At 51.1% G+C, this 14022-nt stretch overlaps 1 protein-coding gene across 2 annotated transcripts in view; it reads left to right on the top strand.

Moving 5' to 3' along the window:
- The first annotated feature begins 2177 nt into the window (after positions 1-2177).
- Positions 2178-14022, top strand: part of MIGA2 (mitoguardin 2) — a 28988-nt gene continuing 17143 nt past the window's right edge. The window contains exons 1-7 of one of the 2 annotated variants that reach the window (XM_035721061.2): positions 2266-2313; positions 5277-5349; positions 5529-5755; positions 7071-7281; positions 9825-9937; positions 10820-10937; positions 11314-11450. In XM_035721061.2, coding sequence (XP_035576954.1) covers positions 5660-5755; positions 7071-7281; positions 9825-9937; positions 10820-10937; positions 11314-11450 — 675 coding nt within the window. In that variant the 5' untranslated portion in view covers positions 2266-2313; positions 5277-5349; positions 5529-5659. Of the gene's footprint in view, positions 2314-5276; positions 5350-5528; positions 5756-7070; positions 7282-9824; positions 9938-10819; positions 10938-11313; positions 11451-14022 lie in introns of both variants that reach the window. The other variant, XM_025475420.3, reaches the window with a different exon arrangement.

Genomic DNA, 14022 nt, shown 5'->3' with positions numbered 1-14022 from the left:
TCATTCATTTGGGGAATATAAATAATAGTGAAAGGGAATATGAGGGAAGGGAGAAGAAATGTGTAGGAAATATCAGAAAGGGAGACAGAACATAAAGACTCCTAACTCTGGGAAACGAACTCGGGGTGGTGGAGGGGGAGGAGGGTGGGGGGTGGGGGTGACTGGGTGATGGGCACTGAGGGGGGCACTTGATGGGATGAGCACTGGGTGTTATTCTGTATGTTGGTAAATTGAACACCAGTAAAAAATAAATTTATTATAAAAAAAGAAAAACACAACAGGGTAAAAAGGAGAGAGAATGGGGTGCCTGGTTGGCTCAGTTGGTAGCTCATGTGATGCTTCATCTAAGGGTTGTGAGTTTGAGCCCCATGTTGGGCATAGAGCCTACTAAAAATAAAAAATAAAAAAATAGGAGAGAGAGACAGTAGGCAGTAGTTATTACTTACACCTGTCCCAATTTATATGCTTCATCTATTTATCTAGGTTTACAATTGGTTATTACAGTTTTCTTAATAGCAATGGCCCAAATGTTCTGAGACCATGCCAGGTCCAGCATTGAGCACTTTTAAGTGAATAATCACTGAGAATGGTCATAACAGCTCAGAAAACATCCTCCTCCTCCTATTAGGGGTGAGGAAGGTGGGGCTTAAAGAAGTTAAGTGAATTGCGCAAGGTCACAGGGCACAGATTGAGAGTGGGAGATTTAGCCCAGAACACAGGCAGTCCAACTGTGAAGACCATGCTTCTTTGCTCTGGCTCCCTCTTCCTTGGCTCATTGGATGCCAGATTCTCTCTTGCCTTGGGGGTCACAGTCCATGCTGCTCCTGCATGCTCTGTTGTCTCCCTTTCACCCAACTAATTCTTGTTCATCCTTCAGGTTTGCAATCTGGACATCTCTTTGTTTCCGGAGTCCCTTACCTCCCCCTGCAAGCCCTGGTGTCTCCTCAGTATCCCCACATTCCTGAGTTTCTCCCATTAAAGCAACTATCACACAACGTCCTAATTATGTATCTGCTTCCTGTGAGCTCCCTGGCGCCACCATGTATCTTGCCCACCACTGTGCATCCGTGTGTCTGGCCAGCAGAAAGATATATTAATTGTCGAATGAATGAAGGCTGTGACTTAGCTGATAATTATATTTTAAAAATTTAGAGGCCCAGCTCTTCGTCGCAGTTATGAAAAGACTTGCCACAGTTTTCTCCAAGCCTCACCAAAGCCTTGTGACTTTGGCAAGGTAGGAATCCTACACCCATTTAACAGAGGGGTGCACCGCGTGAGCTTCAGAGCTTAACGCGGAAACTTGACTCCAACCCAAGGAGGCTCTATTCCAAAACCGATGTTTCGGTGTTTCGTTTGAGGCACCATTGGGCACAATCACCTGTGACTTCAACTCTCGGCGAGACAATGTCTGCTAAGGGCAACTTGTAAACAGCCCCGAAAGAAAGTGGAGAGTGCTAGGTTTGGTGTAAGAAGATGTGTGAGAAGTCAGAGGCAGTGACATTCAAAAACGGGGCCTTCGCCTAAAAAAAAAAAAAAAAAAAAAAAAAAAGACAGAAAGAAAGAAAGAAAGAAAGAAGAAAGGAAGAAAGAAAAAAGAAAAGAAAGAAAGAAAAAAGAGAAAGAAAGGAAAGAAGAAAGAAAGAAAGAAAAAGAAAAGAAAGAAAAAGAAAAGAAAAGAAAAAGAAGAAAGGAAAGAAGAAAGAAAGAAGAAAGAAAGAAAGAAAAAGAAAGAAAGAAAAAAGAAAGAAAAGAAAGAAAGAAAGAAAGAAAGAAAGAAAGAAAGAAAGAAAGAAAGAAAGAAAGAAAGAAAGAAAGAAAGAAAGAAAAGAAAGAAAGAAAAGAAAGAAAACGGGCCTTTGAAGCGCGGGCAGAATTCGTGCGGGGCCAGGCGGGAGCAGAGCAGCACAATAGGGTTCGGGCAGTTTTCGGGTCCCTCCCAGAAAGACCCCCAGAGACCAGAGACGTCCGCCTCAGCCTCTTTTAAGAGTGGCCTCGCCCCCCGACCCCCCCCGCCCCAGGCCTCCCGAGTCAATCGAACCGCGACAGCCAATGGCAGGGGAGAAGAGGGCACTTCCGCGCCTCAACCGCACTTGGGGGGCGGAGCAGGGGGCGGGGAGGCCCGGCCAGGCCGTCACGTGACCCAGCCCATTGGCCAGAGGCCGGAGCGCCGAGGAGCGCTTGGGCGACGTTCATTGGGCAAAGGGGGGCGGGGGTTGGCCCTGCGTGAAGCCACGCCCCCCGCGGTGGCCCCGGGCTTGGTTGCGCGGGCCCCGGGGAAGGAGACGCTGCCCTTCCGCAGCGATGGGATCCTGGGTGAGTGGCGCCCCGGGCTGAGCCAGTCCGGCGGGCGACGCGGCAGGGCCCGGGACCGAGGCTTGCGGCGGGCGGGAGCCGGGTCGGAGCAAGGAACTGGGTGGGGGCGCAGGTGTCCGGGCCCAGGTTGGAATAAACAGGTACCCGGGCCGTGGGAGGCGCGAGAGGTAGAACGGAAGGAGCCGGGTCAGTGAGGAGATGCCCCGACCTGGAACGTTGCAGGGGCGCGGGTACCCGAACCCGGGCTAGGAAAGTACCCGGAATGGAGAGAGCAGGTGCACCGGCCGTGTATGGTGCCAGTGGGCACCTGGACGACCCTCAAGGATATTCCGAGAGTCGGGCAAAAGAAGAGGGGGCCTGAACTGGGGCTGCACAGGGAGATGTCTGAGATGCGATGAGCAAATTGTGAAGAGGGGGCTATATTGCTGAGGTCCAGTGCAGGAGTGCCCAGTACCCAGCTTGATCAAACTGGTAAGGTGTTTAGGGTGGAATGAACAGAGACTGGGCAGAGGGCCCTTCAGTGCCTGGGCCCGGGACATTGCTGGGGTCAAGGAGGAAAGACGGGCTGCTCAGGCCAAAGTCATTAATAGGATTGCCCAGGGCAAGGGAGGAGATGAGCTCCGGAAAGTGTGGGCAGTCAGGCGGAGGATGTTGTAGGTGCCACAGCGAGGATGGAATGAAGAGGTTCCTACCAAGGTTATAGGGTGACTTGCCCAGCGGGGAATGGCATTGGAAGTGTGCACAAGATGGGGAGCAGTGCTACAGGCTGTCACCATGGAGAAGAGGAAGCTTCTCCCCCGGTTGTGTCAGTGCGTAGGGCATGGTTGAGCTGAGCCTGGATCCAGCCCTGGAGTGAAGCAGGCTTGGGGGCCAGTGTTGTCGCCTTGCACTTGCCACTCTTCCTCTTATCTGGAGCAGCAGAGGCTGCTCTTGACTCTCCTGCAGGCAAGTAACCAGACCTCCCAGCCCCGTCTCACGCCTGGAGCCTGTGTTTAGACTCATTGTTGTGGCTCCATATGGGCTTCTCACTTGGGCCCCGAAGTCCTTCAGATGTGGCAGGGAGGGAGATGAGGCTGCTGTAGCAGGCGACTTGGGAAACACCGTAGCTTTAGGATCCCTTGCAGATGAGGTCACATCTCAGCTTAGTCGGTTAGCAGGGTCAATCAGGTCACTTAATTCTGATGGCCTCAGGTTCCCCATCATAAGTAGCGACTAGATTCCCAGCCAGAGCCTGTTCCAAGCCTGGCCTATAGTATAAGTGCTGGGGAAATAGTGGCTGCTGATCCTCCAGCGTTGGTATTTTTGTCTCCCCCTCTCTGAAGTCTGGACCAGATTGTGGGGAATGAGAGGGTTGGCTTAAGATATGAACCTGGGACCTGATCACTGGAGGTCACATCTCAATTCGCAGCCTCCTGGCAGGATATCTCCTATCTTTTTTCTTTCTTTTTTCTTTTTTTTTTTTTTTTTAAGATTTTATTTATTCATGGGGATCCCTGGGTGGCGCAGCGGTTTAGCGCCTGCCTTTGGCCCAGGGCGCGATCCTGGAGACCCGGGATCGAATCCCACGTCGGGCTCCCGGTGCATGGAGCCTGCTTCTCCCTCTGCCTGTGTCTCTGCCTCTCTCTCTGTGTCTGTCATGAATAAAAAAAAATTTTTTTTTAATGATAGTCACAGAGAGAGAGAGAGAGAGAGGCAGAGACACAGGCAGAGGGAGAAGCAGGCTTCCTGTAAGGAGCTCAGTGGGGGACTTGATCCCAGGACCTCAGGATCACACCCTGAGCCAAAGGCAGACACTCAACCACTGAGCCACCCAGGCGCCCCAGGATGTCTCCTATCTTGACAGCATGACCATTTCCTTGGTCCTAGACTGGTTATTCCCCTGCTCGCCCCCCTCATCCACACGGCCCAGCGCTAGAGCTACACTGGTAGGATCGTCCATCCTTCCCACTCACTGGGAGAGAAGCTGTTTCTTGTGCTGCTCCAGTGACTTTGGCTGCCATCCCAGGTTGATAGGGTCTGTCCTGGCCTGTGTATTCCTTCTGCTTGAGGTCCCAGGAGACCTTGAAGGCATCCTTGGTCTTTGTGGTGGCAGTTGGGGAGTGCTCTGCAGGAACTTGGGGATGGGGCATTGTGTGCTCAAGCCACTTATTCTCTGGCCTTGGAATGGGGCAATGGGGTACTCTGGGGGTGGGGATGTCTCGAAGGCCCCAGGGGAACGTTGCCCTTGTAGTTTGTGATTCTTTTGGGGCTTGCTGCTTCCTGCTCCATGTCATATTTAGATGAAGGGTTGTACTGAGCACAGAGCCTAAAGTCCAGTAGACTTTGGTCCAATTCCTGATGTTACCTCACACTAGCTGTATGAGTGTGGGCTCCTGACTTAACCCCTCCGAGACTCGCTTTCCTCTTTGGAAATTGGCGGAGATGGGGCGCGGGTCTAGGTAGTATCTCCTTCACAGAGTTGTAATGATCCCATGAAATAACACATAGAAAGAACCCAGTGCTCTATGTACATAGAGCAGGACACCTGGGTGGCTCGGTCAGTTAAGCATCTGCCTTCAGCTAAGGTCATGATCCCGGAGTCCTGGGATCGTGCCCCACATCAGGTTTCCTGCTCAACAGGGAGCCTCCTTCTTCCTCTCCTTCTACTACTCTTCTTGCTTGTGCAGTTGCACGCTCTCTTTCTACCAAATAAATAAATAAAATATTTTAAAAATATATACATAGTGAGTGTAGTGTCTTTCGTTATTTAAGGGAAAACACCCCGCTGCTTTCATAACACAGTCCACAGGAAATAAAAACATTCTTGGCTTTGTGGGAAATGAAAAGCATATAATGATTCCCAGTCAGGGACCTGACCCTCTCATGGCCTGCGGTTTTGTGTAGCCAATGGAGCACGGTATTAAAAAGATTGTGCAAGTGTGGTGTAAAGCCCTGAGTTTAAGAGTGACCTATCTATCTCCCAGGCCCTGGGTCTGTTCTTGGGCCAAAATGGCAAAGACGCTGTGTTCTGCTCCTGGGGCTCAGGGCGGGCAGAAGGTATGTGGGGCATTTGGCTGCCTTCCTGCTGGTGGTTGCAGAAGGGAGGGGGGCTGATTCCAGGCCTGCGATTCCAGAGATAGGCTTTGCTCCCACTTACCCTCAGGGCACTGTTATGGGCATTTCGCTGTGCTCACCTGAGCATATTCTGGTGTCTGACTTGGTCATCTGTCTCCTAGCTCTGTGGAAGGACCCTCTGGTATGTGTGTCCCTGTCTTTCTGAGGCGTGGACGGTGCATGGGACCCAGCCAGCGGCCAGTTGAAGACATTTTCCTTGGAAGCTCTTGGACCAGAGGGTGCTTGTCCTGCCATGGCATTCCGGAGGACTGAGGGCATGTCCATGATCCAGGCACTGGCCATGACGGTGGCCGAGATCCCTGTGTTCCTGTATACAACGTTTGGGCAGGTAAAAAGGTTGTGGTCCTGCCTTTATCCCTCTGTCTCTAAGACAGTGAGCCACTCATCCCAGGGTCCCTAGCATTTGGGAAAGCTCGTCCCTCATTGTGGCCCCAGGTTTTTGGGGTGTCTTCTTTGAGCAGAGCAGGAAGGACTAGGTTAGGAGTCTGGAGCCCCAAGCCTGGTCTCTACCATAGGGCTAGGTGAACCCTTGACCTCAGTTTTTCAGTCTATAAAAGAGGTCAGTCACACCCTCCCTGCCAGCCCCAAATGTTAGTGGTTGACCAGGTCTTTTGACACTTCCTAAAGCTCTGCTCTGTAGGGTGCAGCCCCACCTGAGAGGCTCCGAGTTCAGCAGGCAGTGAGTGAAGTGCAGGGAATTGTACAGATGTGGCAGTTGGGTGGAGTGAATGTTACCAACTTCAAGGAGTCATTAAGAAATAGGGTCAGGAAGGACACCTGCATGACTCAGCAGTAAGCATCTGCCTTCAGCTCAGGGCATGATCCTAGGTCCAGGGATCAAGTCCCGCATCATGCTCCCTGCAAGGGGTCTGCTTCTCCCTCTGCCTGTTTCTCTGCCTCTTTCTCTCTCTCTCTCTGTGTCTCTCATGAATAAATAAAATCTTAACCAAAAAAAAAAAAAAAGAAAGAAAGAAAAGAAATGGGGTCAGGAGACCTAGATTCGATTTCTGACTCCCCATCATCTTGAGCATGTATCTTAACCTTTGTGAGCTTCAGAGCCTTACCTGGAAAATGATGGGCATCCAGCCAGGGAGTGCAGGTAAAATCCTAGTGCAGTGCCTGGCATAATAGGTACTCAGTCACTGTGGCTGTTAGAATCACGACTGATGGAGTTAGGGACACCTGGCCCCCAGATGTGATCTCTTTGGCATTGTCATTTTGCTGTCCCCAGTCCCCTTCTTTTTTTTTTTTTTTTTAAGATTTTATTTATTTATTCACGAGAGACACAGGGAGAGCCATAGGCAGAGGGAGACACAGACTCCCTGCAGGGAGCCTGATACAGGACTCAATCCCAGGACCCGGGGATCATGACCTGAACCAAAGGCAGATGCTCAACCACTGAGCCACCCAGGTGCCCTCCGCTAGGCCCCTTTTTGCATCTCTGTGGTCCACATTTCAGAGGTGCTGGCCAGGTTCCTTCTCGGGGGGTGGCTGCCTCTCCCAACATTCCTGGTCAGCAAATAGCCCCCAAGTGCCTGAGGCATCCTGTGCCCCTCAGGTGCTCCCCAGCACAGCTCTGCTCACCTTTTCCAGGGAGCTCTTCCAGGGAGATGTAGTCTAGCTGCCTCCCTCTTTTCCTGCAGTCTGCATTCTCTCAGCTGCGATTGACACCAGGCCTACGGAAGGTCCTTTTTGCCACTGCACTGGGGACAGTGGCCCTGGCCCTGGCTGCCCATCAGCTGAAGAGGCGACGGCGGAGGAAGAAGCAGGTCGGCCCCGAGATGGGAGGCGCACATCTGGGCACGGTGCCCCTCCCCATCCTCATGGCCAGGAAGGTCCCATCGGTGAAGAAAGGTAAGTGTGAGGAGCCCGGGGAGGGCCTGACCTGGAGTCAGGTCCCAGCTGGGCCCCTGGTCACTGTCGGATCTTGGGCTAGTGACGTCCTGTCTCCGAGCCAAGTATCCCTCCTCTGTGAAGCGAGGATGGCATAGACCCTTCCCTCAGTCATCAGCAAAGTCAAGGATTTGGTGGGTGATGCTGTCAGAGGCACGTGTCCTGTTGGTCGTGGTCGTTCTCAGAATCGGAGGACATTTTGGGAACATCCGTGTCCAGAGGGAGCTGGTGAGACGCTCCTGTGCCCAGGGAGGGAAGTCTCCTGGTGCAGGAGCAAGAAGGGCCATGTGGTTCCTGAGCCGGATAGTGTTACCCCAGCCCCACCCCTGTTTTTTAAAGGTTAAGTTTACCCTTTTAAGCCTACAATTTTTTTTTTTTTCAGCCTACAATTCTTTATGCGATTTTGTGTAACACCCATATTAGTATTTAAACCACATCAAGAACTGTATTGCCATGCTCTCAGTCCTCCCATGTCCCTTGTAGTCAGCATTCCCCCTCCCGCTGCAGCCCCCGGTAGCCTCTGAGCTGTTTTGTGTCTGTGGGTGTGGCTTTCAAAACCCTTATGGACGCTGTTGTGTTTTTTTCTTTAATTTAAATATTTTATTTATTTATTTGATAGCACACAAGCAGAGGGAGTGGCAGGCAGAGGCCAAGGGAGAAGCAGACTCCCTGTCGAGCAGGAAGCCTGATGGGGGGATCGATCCCAGGACCCCAGGATCATGACCTAAGCTGAAGGCAGATGCTTAACTGACTGAGCCACCCCGCCTCTGTTCATTTTGTAACCCAGGAAACCAGTGTTTGCGTTTCTTGAATATCATATGGATCTCGTTCTGAGGCAGGAAGTCCTCACAGGCTCTCATCTTGAGTGGGAGAAACCTGGTTTTTGTTTTGTTTTGTTCTGCTTTTTGGTTTTCTGTTTTCTTTTCTTTTCTTTTTTTTTTTTTTTAAGATTTATTTATTTATTTATTCATGGGAGACAGAGAGAGAGAGAGAGAGGCAGAGACACAGGCAGAGGGAGAAGCAGGCTCCATGCAGGGAGCCCGACGTGGGACCCAATCCCAGGTCTCCAGGATCACACCCCAGGCCAAAGGCAGCACTAAACTGCCGAGCCACCCAGGCTGCCCGGATTTCTGTTTTCTTAAAGATTCTATTTATTTGAGAGAGAGAGAGAGAGAGAGAGAGAGAGAGAGAGAGAGCACGAGTGGGGTAAGGGGCAGAGGGAGACTCAGACTCCCCACTGAGCAAGGGGCCTAGTGCAGGGCTTGATCCTGGGACCCCTAGGTCATGACTTGGGCTGAAGGCAGATGCTTAATTGACTGAGCCACCCGGGGGCTCCAGAAACCTGGTTTAAGAAGCAAAAATTCCCTTTAGGGTACCTGGCTGGCTCATTTGGTAGAGTGTGCAGCTCTTGATCTGAGGGTCATGAGTTCAAGCCCCACGCTGGGCATGGAGCCTGCTTTAAAAAAAAGAAGAAAAAAAAAGGAGAGGCACCTGGTTTGTGCTTGTTCGCTCTCTCTCTCTCTCTCTCTCTCTCCCCCCCCCCCCCGTCTGTCTCTCAAATGAGTAAATAAAATATTTTTTTTGAGTAAATAAAATCTTAAAAAAAAAAGAAAACTCTCACGTGAAAATGAATTTTAATTATGACTTAATCATTGCAAAAGGGAAATTTTCTCATACAACTAGAAAAAGAAGTTTTTAGACTAATCTAGAACAGGATCAGAGAAGTGCTGATGTAGCTGGGTTTCTGTTTCCATTGACTCCTGGGACACCTGGAGCTGCCTCTGTGCCAGCCTCTCACTTGCCTACCCTGTACCATCACCACCACCACCTCTGGTGTTCCCTTCTTTTCCCTCCCCTACTTTTCTTACTTAAAAAAATGTTTTGTGTGTATTTACTTATTTATAAGATTATTTATTTATTTATTCATTCATTCATTCATTCATTCATTCATTCATTCATGAGAGACCCACAGAGAGAGAGAGAGGGAGGCAGAGACACAGGCAGAGGGAGAAGCAGGCTCCATGCAGGGAGCCCAAAGTGGGACTCGATCCCAGGTCTCCAGGATCATGCCCTGGGCCGAAGGTGGCGCTAAACCCCTGAGCCACCTCAGCTGTCCTCATGTGTATTTTAATAAGTGATTGTCTCAAATTCCTTTTAGAAGGAAGAGAATTTCAAATCAGTCAGTCAGCAACACAGGGGAGATTGAATGAAAAGTAGGTGGAGCAGTTGCCAGACCTCCTTTTCAGGCTTATTTGGCAGATCTGGGGCCTTCCGGGCCAGGCCTTGCACTAGATGGCAGGGATATGGTGGTGAGCAGGACGCCAGGCAGAGGCATAGCACTCTTCTAAGTGCATGTGCTTAGGTGCTCTGCTATCACCTTGACTTAAAGGATAGGGGGACAGGCTTTCATATGAGGATAGGGAGGGTTTTCTGGTGGTGAGAACAGCCTCTGCAAAGGCTCAAACTCGAAGCTAGCGTGCTCTTTGCCCTCCTGTTCCTCACAGGCTACTCCAGCCGAAGGATGCAGAGCCCCAGTAGCAAAAGCAATGACACTCTGAGTGGCATCTCCTCCATCGAGCCCAGCAAGCACTCGGGATCTTGCCACAGCTTGGCTTCGGTAACTCCCTGGGGGAGGGCACTAGGGGCTCTGGGCTCAGTCCCTGGTATACTGAGTAGGCTCGAGTCTCTGCCCTCAGGATGCTTGCAGACTAGTAGGAAGACCAGAGAAATTTTGTTCAGCCTCTCATTCATTCACTCATCCGTCCACACAGGCTTTCAGAGATTGTCATTGATCATTTACCAAGTGCCAGACTTCAGTAAAAGAAAGGTGGGTGGGGCAGGAGAGAGGTTGGTGGTCTCTTGGGGAGATACTTGTCTATGAAAGTTCATTCCTTGGTTCATCAGACACAGGCATCTGCTTTGTACCAAAGACTCTGCTGAAGATAAAGAGAGAAATGAGACAAAGAAAAGCAGATTTTCTCTTGCAGAGGGGCTCTGGGCTCATTTGCTCACCTGGTTACCCATTCATTCCTCAAGCTTTAAGGTGAGCTCTGCCCTGGGGACTCAGCGGTGAGGAAGACATGGCTCTTGCCCTGGAGGAGCCCCCGTCCTGGCAGGGCGAGAAGTGTGGCAAGTGTGGGCCCTGCCCTGTCCTGTGGTGGTGGCTGCTCCGTGTCTTCCTAGTCCGACCTGTAGCAGAGCCTGAGAGCAGGGAACAGGCCCAGGACAGCTTCTGTAGGAGGCTGCTGGCTCCTGAGCTGGGCATCAGCCTCTGTTTCCTCCCAGTTCAGCGATTTCTGTAAAGTGCCATCTCGTGGTTAGAGTTGGTGGAAGCAGGCCATGCTGGAGGCTTGGCCACAGTGCCGGAGGCTCTCTTCCAGAATGGTCTTTGGAGAGGGTGTGCCATGTATGATCAGGCCGTGGGAGGGGCTTGGGTCCTGCAAAGAGTCTGGGGGGCCTTACCCCTTGCCCTTGGGTCCTTGTGCTGCTTTGTTCCCAGATGGTAGCAGTGAACTCATCCAGCCCCATGGCTGCGTGTTCAGGACCATGGGACACCAGAGGGATGGAAGAATCTGTGACCGCCAGTGACGGCAATGCGGAGAGTCTCTACATGCAAGGTACTGGCCAGCCAGGGGCTCTCCTGGGGCAGAGTTGGAGGGAAGGATGGCCTCCTCCTGGGAGCCCAGGCTGGGCTCAGGGCACTTTTCCAGGTGCTCTTTTGCAATCTCACTCCTGACCCCAAGACCCTCATTTGGTGGTTTCTAGCTATTTGTGGCTACGGGACAGTCTCCAGGAACAAGTCTGGTCTGAATGGAGGCCTGTGAACTGACCCGCCTTGGAAAAGTGACTAGAACCAGGCTCACACGGTCCTGCCTTTTATGACCTTTCATGTTCTCCTGCCCCCTTGCTTTTCTGATGCCATCTGGAGTGTGGGGCCTGGGTGCATTCCTCTGCTGAGGCCAGACTCTCCCTTGTCCTCCTGCCCGGGCTCAGGTATGGAGCTGTTCGAGGAAGCGCTACAGAAGTGGGAGCAGGCGCTGAGCGTGGGGCAGAGAGGGGACAGCAGCCGCACCCCCACACCTGGGGACAGCCTACGGAACCCCGAGACTGCTTCGGAGGTACCATCTGAGGTAGGCGGTCGTCTCCCATAGATCCCAGCCTTGGAGGGGGCTGGTGGTGGGGTGAAGAGGCAGCCAGCCTCCGGGAGGCAGTGTGGCAGCCCCCGGCTTCTGCTGGGTGCTCTCTGGTCCTCCTGGATGGGAGCTTCCCCTTCCACAAGGATGTCATTGTGCCAAGTAGAATGCACACATGAGGTGCTTAGAACATGCTGCTTGGTAATCAGTCAGTAATCCAGGGTGATGAGCACGCCCCAGCCCCAACTATGTGAGGAAAAGGTGCCATTTATGACGGACTGGTGAGAATTGGCCTGTGTTCAGCTAAGGGACCACACAGCCTTTGCCTTGTTTTTCCTTTCGATGTTTTTTTTTTGGTACTGTCAGGATTTGTTTCACTATCAGAAAAGAGAAAGTAAAAAAGCTAACATAAAAAGTGCTTGCATAGGGATCCCTGGGTGGCGCAGCGGTTTGGCGCCTGCCTTTGGCCCAGGGCGCGATCCCGGAGACCCAGGATCGAATCCCACGTCGGGCTCCCGGTGCATGGAGCCTGCTTCTCCCTCTGCCTGTGTCTCTGCCTCTCTCTCTCTCTCTCTCTCTGTGACTATAATTAATAAATAAATAAATAAATAAATAAATAAATAAATAAATAAATAAATAAAAAAAAAAAAGTGCTTGCATAAAGCATACCAAACACACATCCAGGATGGACGTTTACTGAAACTTTATCTTGTCACAATGAGAAACCAGAAAAAAACGGAAACTCTACATGTCCATCAGTAGGGGTCTGCAATACAGACATTAAAAGGTGTAGGGAAATCCATATAGGCTCCTGGGCTGCTGTCTCCACAGTATGTCACTAAGCGAGAAAAAGCAAGATGTGGAATGTGTATAGTATAACCCGTGTGTATACGGGTTCAGAAAGACATACATCCATGCCTCACATGTGCCTGTGGGTAACTGCTAGTATGTATGTGCGCTTTTACTTCCTTCTGGACTCATAACTCAGGGAATTTTTTTTTTTAAGATTTTTATTTATTTATTCATGAGAGACACAGAGAGAGAGAGAGGCAGAGACACAGGCAGAGGGAGAAGCAGGCTCCCTATGGGGAGCCCGACGTGGGACTCGATCCTGGGTCTCCAGGATCATACCCTGGGCTGAAGGCGGCGCTAAACCGCTGAGCCACCCGGGCTACCCGCTCAGGGAATTCTTAACAGTGATCCATGAGGGTGGGATCTACAGGGGAAGGTGGAAAAGGCTTTTATTGTGCCTTACTGTTTGGCCTTCCTGATTTTGAGTCACACTTGTGGGCAGGGTTTTGTATAGGTGGTAGGATTGTGAACTGTTTCTCTTTTAGTTTTTATGCTTTTATGTATTTAAAGAAAAAAAAGGGCTGGTGGTGCCTGGTAGCTCAGTCAGTGAAGTGTCTGCCTTTGGCTCAGGTCATGATGATCCCAGGGTCCTGGGATCGAGCCCGGCGTCTGGCTCCCTGCTCAGCACGGAGTCTGCTTTTCCATCTCCCTCTCTGTCTCCCTCTGCCTCTCTCTCCCTGCTCATTTTTTCTCTCTCTAATAAATAAATAAAATCTTAAACAAAAAGCAACCCTAAGAGCCCCTGTCCTCTGCTGGAGCGAGGACAAAGTCCAGCTCTTCAGGGAGCAGTCTGACAGTATCTGGAGAGTCAGTCAAGGTAACATCAGGAGTTTAACCCAGGGAATTGGTTGCACAGGTGAAGGAGGAGTTGAGAGCCCAGGGCAAGAGGCAGTGTGCCAGAGCTTAGGAGCCACAGAACCTAGAACCCTGGTGGGGCTTACCAGCAGGGGTCATCCCGTTTTGGGTAGGATGGGGCAGCTATATGGTGTGAGGCAGGACCGGGAAGGGAATTTCTCTGCCCATTGCACCATCCCATGCTTCTTCCAGCTATGCTTCTGTTGGCCATGAGCCAGTTGGCAGAGGAGCCTGAGAAATAGTTTGCAACACAAGGATGAAGACATGCCTGGTCACCAGTTCCTTGTACCCCAGCTGGGGACATTAGCTGAGAGCCTGCCATACAAGCAGGAGCACTGTAGCTACAGGACGAGGACATCAGGAGAAATGCCTGAGGGGCAGGGGGGTAACAAAACCTCCAGGGCCCAAGGGCGCAGCTACCATCAGGTCACTGTGTCTGTGGGCAGACAGTAGATGCCTGCAAGACTGTTAGGTCATGGAAAGGAAGTGAGGCAACTTTATTTCCAAAATGGTATTGATCGCTTATACTGCATCTTAAAATTCTAGAACTTTCATTGTTCTTATCGTGAAGGCTATGAAGTATTCCTTACAGAATAGTGAGAAATAGGGATCCCTGGGTGGCACAGCGGTTTGGCACCTGCCTTTGGCCCAGGGCGCGATCCTGGAGACCTGGGATCGAATCCCACGTCGGGCTCCCAGTGCATGGAGCCTGCTTCTGTCTCTGCCTCTCTCTCTCTCTCTCTCCCTCTCTCTGTGACTATCATAAATAATTAAAAAAAAAAAAAAAAAAAGAATAGTGAGAAACACAGAAATAGTAAAGAGTGGGGGAGAAAAGGACCCAGTCTTTGATCTTTGATTGGGC

Source organism: Canis lupus, chromosome 9, assembly GCF_003254725.2.
Source record: "Canis lupus dingo isolate Sandy chromosome 9, ASM325472v2, whole genome shotgun sequence".
Classification (NCBI taxonomy): Eukaryota; Metazoa; Chordata; class Mammalia; order Carnivora; family Canidae; genus Canis; species Canis lupus.
The sequence above is the reverse complement of the archived record's forward strand: the minus strand, read 5'-3'. Positions and strand labels throughout refer to the sequence as shown.